The following is a 10262-nucleotide window of genomic DNA, read 5'->3' as shown; positions in this document are numbered from 1 at the left end:
GAAGGGGTTACTACAAGGACATCTGCTGGCATTGAAGGGGTTACTACAAGGACATTTTCTGGATGATAGAAGGGGAGCCGCCCGTAGTAAAAGGTTTCATAGTATAAGAGCTTCCAGAGATGAAGGGGTGGACAGAGAGGGGCAGTGCTGTAAGTACGTGGCCCCGCCCCCGTGTTGTAGAGAGGCGGTGCTGCTTCAGCTATCCTCCTGTTGCCATCCCTGGACCCGCCCATTCCCGGAAGTGGTGACAGCATGGCCGGCGCTGGCAGAGATGAGGAAGGTATTGTGTGTTTATATATATCATGACTTCCGCCAGTACTGGAGGCTCCCGTGTGTTCATACGTGTCCAGGTCCCCGGCGTCATGAGGTTTAGTGGAAGGCAGCCGTCCGTAAATATTATAAGACATGTAGAGCCGTGTGCTTACTGCAGGGTTGGGGATACATATGGGGAAATATAGACCCCGGATGTGGAAGAGGGAATGACACCGGTCGCTCTAGTTCTAGTAGGTGTCCCCGAGTACATGGTGTCACTGTGGTCTCTCAGTTCCAGTATTTAATTCTTGTAGGGAGGAGGCTGGGTCGCCGTGTGTATGGAGGATTGAGAGCGTGTTCTCTGGGACAGGGGACATCCATCCCCAGGACATCAGATCCTCCTTACATCCTGCAGACTGTTGGTGCTAAATAAGTCCTGTATAATAATAATCCTTATTTTACATCCACTACCACAGAAGAAGCGGAAAATTTGTCCATTTACAACTGTTTTTTTTTTCTGTTCTGTTTTAAAAAAGAACAGATATAGGGCTCTGATTTGTTTAAAAAGATGGATATTGAGGATGTAAAAGGATGATCATCCATTTATATATCTCTGTGGAAAAATAGATGTAAACGGATGGATGCAAAATGGACAAACGGTATGCACCTGTGAGAGGGGCCATAGAAGGCCAATTCCAATCAATCTGAACTCTGGGTAGAGACCAGCTTTAGGACATTTTCACTGTAAAATAGAGATGCGTGGCTGCTGCTGGGTTCTGTAAAAGTCACTCTTCTTCGGCCTGCACCGAAACTTCGGGAATGAGAGTTCTAGTTCCGTCTGTCAGGTTGTCTGCCCTGCTTCTGGCTCCTCCCCCTTGACCAGTGCCCCCACTAGCAAGCCACTTGCTATGGGGGCACTGGTGCTTGCTCACTCCCGAGCCCTGCTCTATGCATTCATAATACACCTAGATCTGCGGCCCAGCCCACCCTGTGCTCTTTCCTCATTGGCTCACTGGCTATGTTTGTCAGCAATGGCTCCCGCTGCTGTTGTTGAGTCTCCAAGCACAGCACTGGATAGAGAGGGGGCTCAGGTCAGTATTGGGGGTGGGGGGTGGGGGGTGGGAGAGCAGAACAAAGGAGGTTTTTATCGCCTTTCATTGAATGCATGAAGGTAAAAAAAGTCAGCTTTTACAACCACTTTAGCCACTTGCGTACCCCCTTTGTGCCCAGGCCAATTTTCAGCTTTCAGCACTGTGACAATTGCACAGTCCTTCAAAACTGTACCCATATTAAATTTTATGATTTTTTTTCCACACAAATAGAGCTTTATTTTGTGCACTATGAACAAAAAAAGAGCACAAAATTTGAAAAAAAAAAAGTTTTTATTTGTTTCTATTATAACATTTTGCAATAAGGTAATTTTTCTTCTTCACTGATGTGCGTTGATGAGGCAGCACTGATGAGGTGGCAAGGATAGGCGGCACTGGTGGGTATTGATGAGGCAATGATGGGCACAACTGCTGGGCGACACTGCAGAGCACTGGTCATGAGTGCCGATTTGCTCTGTGACAGCTGCCAGTTATCGGCAGTACATTACTAATGCTGTGAGAGCCTGAGGAAAGTGCTGCCGATAACCCGCAACTGTATTTACTCAGTAATCTGCTGTGTCATTGGACATAGCTGATCACGTGGTAAAAGGCCGCTGTGATTGGCCTTTTACCTCATCATGCGATCAGATGTATCCGTAGTACACAGTGGTCACGGAGATCGCCAGGTGCGCTCCATGAGGGGCATGCGGGAGGGCGCGTTCTTGGAGGAGGTCATATGACGCCCTCCCAGATCTGGACAACCAAGCTGTAGCCGTCATTTGGCTATAGCATGGTAAGGATGTGGTTAAGACATGTCAATGAGGAAATTACTGCCAATAAAATGTACGCCTTAACCGCTTCCCGACCACCCTAAAGCAGAACTACTTTTACAGAGCTGCACAAAATCACGTGTATATATACATGATGTTGCATCTCTGGGTAGCGGGACGCGTGCCGCCCTACCCACGCCGCCATCGGCGGCTACAGCGGTCAATCACTAGGTCCAATCCAGAGATTCCCCCCTGAAACCTGGCAATCGTCAAGGAACACTGACAGGGGAGAGGTCTGTATGTAAACAATACAGATCTCTCCCGTCAGCACCAGAATGCTGCTTTGTATTGCTCTGCTATGCACGCGCCCTACCCGCACCACCAATCGCGGCTGTCAGTCACCGGATCCCGGCTGGTGATTACTCATCGGCGCCCGCTGATTGTCGAGTATCCACGACAGGGGGGAGAACTGTTTGTAAACCAAACAGTTCTCTCCTCTGTCAGTTCCTTTACAGTGAAGCACTAACACAACACACTTAGTAAAACAGCACACAGTTAACCCTTTGATCACCCCTCATGCTAACCCCATTCCTGCCCAGTGCCATTAATAAAGTGTCAGTGCTTTTTATTAGCATTGATCACATTATTGGTGTCACTGTGGACATCAGTGACACCAAGTCAGTTCCCCCCAGTATCAGAATGCCCGCCACAGTTCCGCTATAAGTCACTGATCACTGCCATTAGTAGTTAAAAAAAAAAAAAAAATTTGTAAACGCTATAACTTTCACATAAACCAATTATTTTACAAGTGTTGGGATTTTTTTTTTTTTAAGCAGGCATGTAACAGAATACATTTTTTTTCGTTACTGGACATGTTTAATAGCAAAAAGTGAAAAACAATTGTTATTTTCTCAAAATTGTCAGTCTTTTTTTATTTTATTTTTTATAGCACAAAAAAATTTAAACCGCACTGGCGATTGAATACCACCGAAAGAATGCTCAATTCATGGGAAAAAAGGACATAAATGTAATTTGGCTGAAGCATTGCATGACCGTGCAATTGTCCGTTGAAGTAAATCAGCGCCGTAACACAAAAAATGGCCTGGTCAGGAAGGAGGGTAAATCCTCAGGAGGGCAAGTGGTTAAAGTCAGCTCACAAAAGAACACACACATTCATTATTTATCACCTGGGGTTTGCTGGCAGTATTTTAGAAACATACAAAATAACAATTAGAGGAACTCTGCACTGGCCAGGAAGTGAAAAGTATACAATGTATCAGTGTGGAAATGTTCTCCTGAGCTCTGGAATGTAAATGAATTGTAACATTTCAGAGGGAGATTGTTTTGTGAATGTAAGCACACTAGAATGTTTTCATAGTTCCACAATATTGCTGTGTGCCTTCTGGTTGCAGTGTTAGCCTGCCAAATAAAAGATTGCGAAAAAACAACGCCAAAAATAATGCAAAATATTTTAACTTCTTGCGGTATTTATCACTCATTGAATTGACTCCAATATCTTCTGTAATACTGATTCCTTGTTCAGTGTTGCTCACTCTATGCCCCAGCTTTTACATAGCATGTTTAATCGGAGAGATATCGACAGTTTGTGCTGTGAGGAAGGCCTGACATTGATGTTTAGCATCCATTAGTTGACGGAGAGTAGGCTCTGTATTATCCTCTGCATTAACCTCTTCCAGCTCTGTTCCCTTCTCTATAATAGGGGCAAAGCAAGCTGGAAGACTGAGATCTAAAGAGGGTACCAGAGCTGTCCATAGACTCACCAGTCTCTGAGCACTCAGCTGCATTTTGCTGCTGTAGATTGGGCCTGTTAGGGGGCCTCTGCCATTTTGTCTGGGTTCTCGGGTGAAGTTCGACAGCTTATCTATGGTCGTTTTAGGGGCCATTTGGCCATCAGAGATGGTCACTGATCCACTGAGGTTGGCAACATAGCTGTGTAGAATCGGCAGGATTACAGTATCACACTAGGTACTTGGACAGAGAGCTCAGTGTGCGCTGCTTATGGCTCCATTCACTCCATTGCCTTTTTGTAGTGCTTTTTGAAGAAATGCACTACAGTTCATTTAACATGGTTTCCTATGGAACATATTCACATTCTATGCTTTTTTGAGCTGCTGCATTTTTTGAAAGGGTCAGGGACTTTTTTAAAAACAAAAAGCAGTGTTTTTGATACAATAGAGTTCAATGGAGAAACTACTGAAATGCATGGTGGTGCGCTTTTGCCGCGTTTTGCATTTCTTTTCTGCCCAGCAACAAAAAAAAATTCCACTTTAACAAAAAAAGAGCTGAAGAAACGTGGTAAAAATGCGTCAAAGATGTGACGCATTTTTACCACGCATGTAGAAAAATGCAAAATGCACTGCAAAACAGACAAGAATCAAACTGCATAGGTGTGAAGGGAGCCTACATGTCAGATACCAGCCACACCTCACTCATATGCAGTATTTTTGGTGTTTAAAGTTGACATATTGAGCAATTCAAAAAGTATTTACTGAAACAACTGATCTCACCTGAACATTCAACAACATCTACAGTAACATTCACTAAACCGCTAAGTACAAAAATACCTCCCCATGTAAATCTTCAACACAGCGTGGCTTTTGTCAGACCACCTATGGGAAAATAGACATCCATTACTTTGAGTCAAGAAAGTAGTTTATACTGTATGTTCTATTTATTTTCAGGAAATATAGGAACTCATGCATATTAGTAGTTTTCTATAATAAACATATGGAGGAGGGTGCAAACGCCTAAACATTACTGCCTTAATGTTGAACTTTAGTAAAAAATATTATGTCCTTTCTAGATCACTTCAGCTTGGTCCCATTTTCAGGTAAAGCTATGTAAAACACGAAAAGTAAGTGCCTATACGGTTTAAAATCCAGTAATACACTGTCTTACCCTGCTCTGCACATGCTCAGTTGCTCTCTGTTTTTGGGCATTGTAGAGGCCATTCTGCTGACAGCCTTAAGGCCTCATTCACACCATGGTATAGAGATGTCCGTTTTTCTACACGTGTTCTACAAGGGCTCAAGGAAAACAATTGTCTATTTACTCTATTCACACCACAACACTGGTATTGCATGCAGATTTTTTTTTTTCTGCGCAGAAATCTGCAACATGTATAAAACGCGCATGAAAGGTGATGTAAACTGCATGTGAAATATGTGCGTTTTTTCCATCACTTTTTCTGCACGTATGGTGTGAACGCCCTAAAGTGGAATAAAAACATCCTATCCCTTACAGCCATGGAAGCTGTTTCTGTTTGATCTCTAACTGCAACTGGCATGCTGCTGCACATGTGATCAGTTATGACACCGGCCATTTGATGTTTTGACAGTTTGGTTGAGCACACAAGCAAATGTGACCGGTAGCAATCCTAGCATTCCAGTTTGAGCACTGGATGGTTCAGATCTTTCTACATTAGTAGTTTGGGTGATGGTACCGCTCTTGACTTGCATATTATCATGCAACAACTCTCTGGTAGCTTGCTGCTACTGCATTTTTCCCCACATCTGCATATTTAGCAGTTGCTGCAGTAGAAATGTCTTCTGAAACCTTTTCAAATACTGAGCAATATCTGGCAATATTCTAAGGTCCATTTGTGAAGACAATCATCAGTGGCCAATGCTAAAATTATCTGCAGGCCACATGTAAGTTTGTGTGACTCCTAATTTTGATATACCCTTGTTAAACAGTGAATCAATTAGTACATTATCATAGTCACCCACTCAAATTTCTAAAATATATGTATACCCTAAAAATCACTTTCTCTTGTTTTTTCCCTGTTTATCTTTTTAAATTACAAAAGCACCTTTTGGGAATGTTTAGCAATGGCAATCCACAAACAGATACCCATAGATAAATGCAGGGTTTGTATTCTTCTTTGCATACCTTTTTGTTTATCCACCCCCCCAATGACCAGTGTCAGGTGTAAGATGATTTCATATAAGGATGAGAACTGTATGCTGCTGTGATTTTAGTGTAAGGGGGGAAATCTACCATTGACCGTGTTTTGTTATATCTATTTAATAGTGCAAAGTCCAGTCCAGTGAGCTTGTAGCTTTCATTTGCCCTCGGCATTTGCTGCACTGAAATTCTTAGCAGTGTTATTGCCTATGGCCAGTTTTTCTCTGTAGACTACAAAAGACCTCCCTCTTCTCTTATGGGGGTGGGGAGGTGTTCTGTAGACCACATTGGGTGCAAGCCGCCTACAGTGACAATGCTGCTCTTTCATAGATACACTGGGGCAAAAAAGTATTTAGTCAGCCACCAATTGTGCAAGTTCTCCCACTTAAAAAGATGAGAGAGGCCTGTAATTGGCATCATAGGTAGACCTCAACTATGAGAGACAAAATGAGAAAAAAAATCTAGACAATCACATTGGCTGATTTGGAAAGAATTTATTTGCAAATTATAGTGGAAAATAAGTATTTGGTCACCTACAAACAAGCAAGATTTCTGACTCTCACAGACCTGTACCTTTTTCTTTAAGAGGCTCCTCTGTCCTGCACTCATTACCTGTATCAATGGCACCTGTTTGAACTTGTTATCAGTATAAAAGACGCCTGTCCACAACCTCAAACAGTCACACTCCAAACTCCACTATGGTGAAGACCAAAGAGATGTCGAAGGACACCAGAAAAAAAATTGTAGACCTGCACCAGGCTGGGAAGACTGAATCTGCAATAGGCAAGCAGCTTGGTGTGAACAAATCAACTGTGGGAGCAATAATTAGAAAATGGAAGACATACAAGACCACTGATAATCTCCCTCGATCTGGGGCTCTACGCAAGATCTCACCCGTGGGGTCAAAATGATCACAAGAACGGTGAGCAAAAATCCCAGGACCACACGGGGGGACCTAGTGAATGACCTGCAGAGAGCTGGGACCAACGTAACAAAGGCTACCATCAGTAACACACTACGCCGCCAGGGAGTCAGATCCTGCAGTGCCAGACGTGTCCCCCTGCTTAAGCCAGTACTGCTTAAGAGCAGTACTATGCTCTTAAAATGCAAATGCTAGAGAGCATTTGGATGATCCAGAAGAGGATTCGAAGAATGTCATATGGTCAGATGAAACCAAAATAGAACGGTTTGGTAGAAACACAACTCGTCGTGTTTGGAGGAGAGAGAATGCTGAGTTGCATCCAAAGAACACCATACCTACTGTGAAGCATGGGGGTGGCAACATCATGCTTTGGGGCTGTTTCTCCGCAAAGGGACCAGGACGACTGATCCATGTACAGGACAGAATGAATGGGGCCATGTATCGTGAGATTTTGAGTGCAAACCTCCTTCCATCAGCAAGGACAGTGAAGATGAAACGTGGCTGGGTCTTCCAACATGACAATGATCCCAAACATACCACCCAGGCAACGAAGGAGTGGCTTTGTAAGAAGCATTTCAAGGTCCTGGAGTGGCCTAGACAGTCTCCAGATCTCAACCCCATAGAAAACCTTTGGAGGGAGTTGAAAGTCCGTATTGCCCAGCGACAGCCCCAAAACATCACTGCTCTAGAAGAGATCTGCATGGAGGAATGGGCCAACATACCAGCAACAGTGTGTGCCAACCTTGTGAAGACTTTCAGGAAATGTTTGACCTCTGTCATTGCCAACAAAGGATATATAACAAAGTATTGAGATGAACTTTTGATATTGACCAAATACTTATTTTCCACCATAATTTGCAAATAAATTCTTTCCAAATCAGCCAGTGTGATTGTCTGGATTTTTTTCTCATTTTGTCTCACATAGTTGAGGTCTACCCATGATGCCAATTACAGGCCTCTCATCTTTTTAAGTGGGAGAACTTGCACAATTGGTGGCTGACTAAATACTTTTTTGCCCCACTGTATATATATAATATACACACAGGTAGGTCCATATATATTTGGACACAGGCACAATTTTAGTTTTTTTGTTTTTTTTTTCCAGGTATTTGCCATGACATATTCAAGCTATAGTTCTCTAATGATATGGGCTGAATGTGCACACTCTCAGGTTTAATTTGAAGGTATGTACATCCAAATTGGACGAAGGGTTTAGGAATTACAGCTCTTAAGAGTAGCCAATTAAGCAGGTAATCTGGAATTAATTCTAAGTGTGGTATTTGCATTTGAAATCTATTGCTCTTAACCTACATCATGCGTTCAAAGAGCTATGCATGCAAGTGAAACCGGCCATTGTAAGGCTTTAAAAACAAAACAAATCCATCAGAGAGCAGCAGCATTAGGAGTGGCCAAATCAACAGTTTGGTACATTCTGAGGAAAGAAGAACACACTGGTGAGCTCAGCAACATAAAAAGGCATGCATGTCCACAGAAGACAACAGTGGTGGATGATCACAGGATCCTTTCTATGGTAAAGAAAAACGCATTCACAACATCCAAACAAGTGAAAGACACTCTCTGGGAGGTGGGCGTATCATTGTCGAAGTTTACAATCAAGAGAAGACTTCACAAGAGCAAATACAGAGGGTTCACCACAAGGAGCAAACCATTCATAAGCCTGAAGAATAGAAAAGCCAGATTAGACTTTGCCAAAAAAAATCTAAAAAAGCCAGACCAGTTCTGGAAAAGCATTCTTTGGACAGATGAAACTAAGAATAATCTGTACCAGAATGATGGGAAGAAAAAAGTGTAGAGAAGGCTTGGAAGAGCTCATGATCCAAAGCGCACAACATCATCTGTAAAACATGGTGGAGGCAGTGTGATGGCATGGGCATGCATGGCTTCCAGTGACACTGGGTCATTGGTGTTTATTGATCATGTGACAGAAGCAGCCGGATGAATTCTGCAGTGTTTAGAGATATACTGTCAGCCCAGATTTAGCCAAATGCAGCAAAGTTGATTGGACAGCGCTTCACAGTACAGATGGACAATGATCAAAAACACACTGCAAAAGCAACCCAGGAGCTTTTGAAGGAAAAGTGGAATATTCTGCAATAGCCAAGTCAATCACCTGATCTCAACCCAATTGAGCATGCATTTCACTTGCTGAAGGCAAAACTAAAGGCAGAAAGACCCACAAACAAAGAACAACAGAAGACAGCTGCAGTTAGAGCCTGGCAAAGCATCAGAAAGGAGGAAACCCAGTCTTTGGTAATGTCCATGGGTTTCAGACTTCAGGCAGTCATTGCCAGTAAAGGATTCTCAACAAAATATTAAAAATGAACATTTTATTTATGATTATATTCATTTGTCCAATTACTTTTGGTCCCTTGAAAAAAGAGGGGTGGCTACTCTTAAGAGCTGTAATTCCTAAACCCTTCCTCCAATTTGGATGTACATACCCTCAAATTAAACCTGAGAGTGTGCTCTTTTAGTCCATATCCATTATATAACTATAGCTTGAATATGTTTTGGTAAATCCCTGAAAAAAACTTGTGCCTGTGTCCAAATATATATGGACCTAACTGTGTGTGTATGTATAAATACATACATATATACATACGTGATTCACGCTCCTGCGGTTTTCACTCCCCTCCCAAATGGCATCAGATTCCTCGCCAGTGCACCAGTAATCACATTTAACCTCTTGATTGCCAGGAACACTCACACAATAAACCTCTATTGCTAGTATAGTGTCTGAACGGATTAATATCAGCATACCAGCATTCACATTAGTATAGTATCTCCAAAAACACAGCATTAGTGGGATCAGCCCCGGCACCTGGTTTAGCCCCTACGCTTACCCTCCCCCAGCAAGTGCAGTGTCAGTAGGTCACTGTCACTTTATACATTGCACACAAAACCGCAGTGTTCGCAGAATCAGGCCTGATCTCTCATCACTTGCTGGTTCAAGCAGTCCCTGACAGCCAGGTAGTCTTTTTCCGGTGAGTTGCACTAGGTACCTATAAATTTAGTGGCCAAAATGTCAATGGAAAGGTACTCTAGTGAAGAGGCCTACAGGATTCTGACCATGTCAGATGAAAGCTAAGGGGAATACTCACTGACACAATCGGCCTCAGAATACGAATCTGTAAACAGCAGCGGCACTCTAACAGATAGCTAAGATGATGGAGAAGAGGTCACTGCTAAGATCAGGTGTACCCGATCCCGTTCCCATGTTGCTGAGATGTTTCGATCACATGATGACTCTCGTATGCAGCAGAGTGCCAGTACTAGTGCCGC

At 43.0% G+C, this 10262-nt stretch overlaps 1 protein-coding gene across 1 annotated transcript in view; it reads left to right on the top strand.

Annotated features, from left to right (window-relative positions):
• Positions 1–224: 224 nt before the first annotated feature.
• LOC149464702 (zinc finger protein 277-like) overlaps positions 225–10262 on the top strand; it is a 110306-nt gene continuing 100268 nt past the window's right edge. Inside the window, exon 1 of the mRNA XM_089673953.1 lies at positions 225–280. Coding sequence (XP_089530079.1) covers positions 253–280 — 28 coding nt within the window. The 5' untranslated portion in view covers positions 225–252. The remainder of the gene's footprint in view (positions 281–10262) is intronic.

Source organism: Staurois parvus, unplaced genomic scaffold (assembly GCF_062004578.1).
Source record: "Staurois parvus isolate SC_StPar_1 unplaced genomic scaffold, SC_StPar_1.0 ptg000147l, whole genome shotgun sequence".
Taxonomy (NCBI): Eukaryota; Metazoa; Chordata; class Amphibia; order Anura; family Ranidae; genus Staurois; species Staurois parvus.
This window is presented reverse-complemented; position numbering and strand designations above follow the sequence as displayed.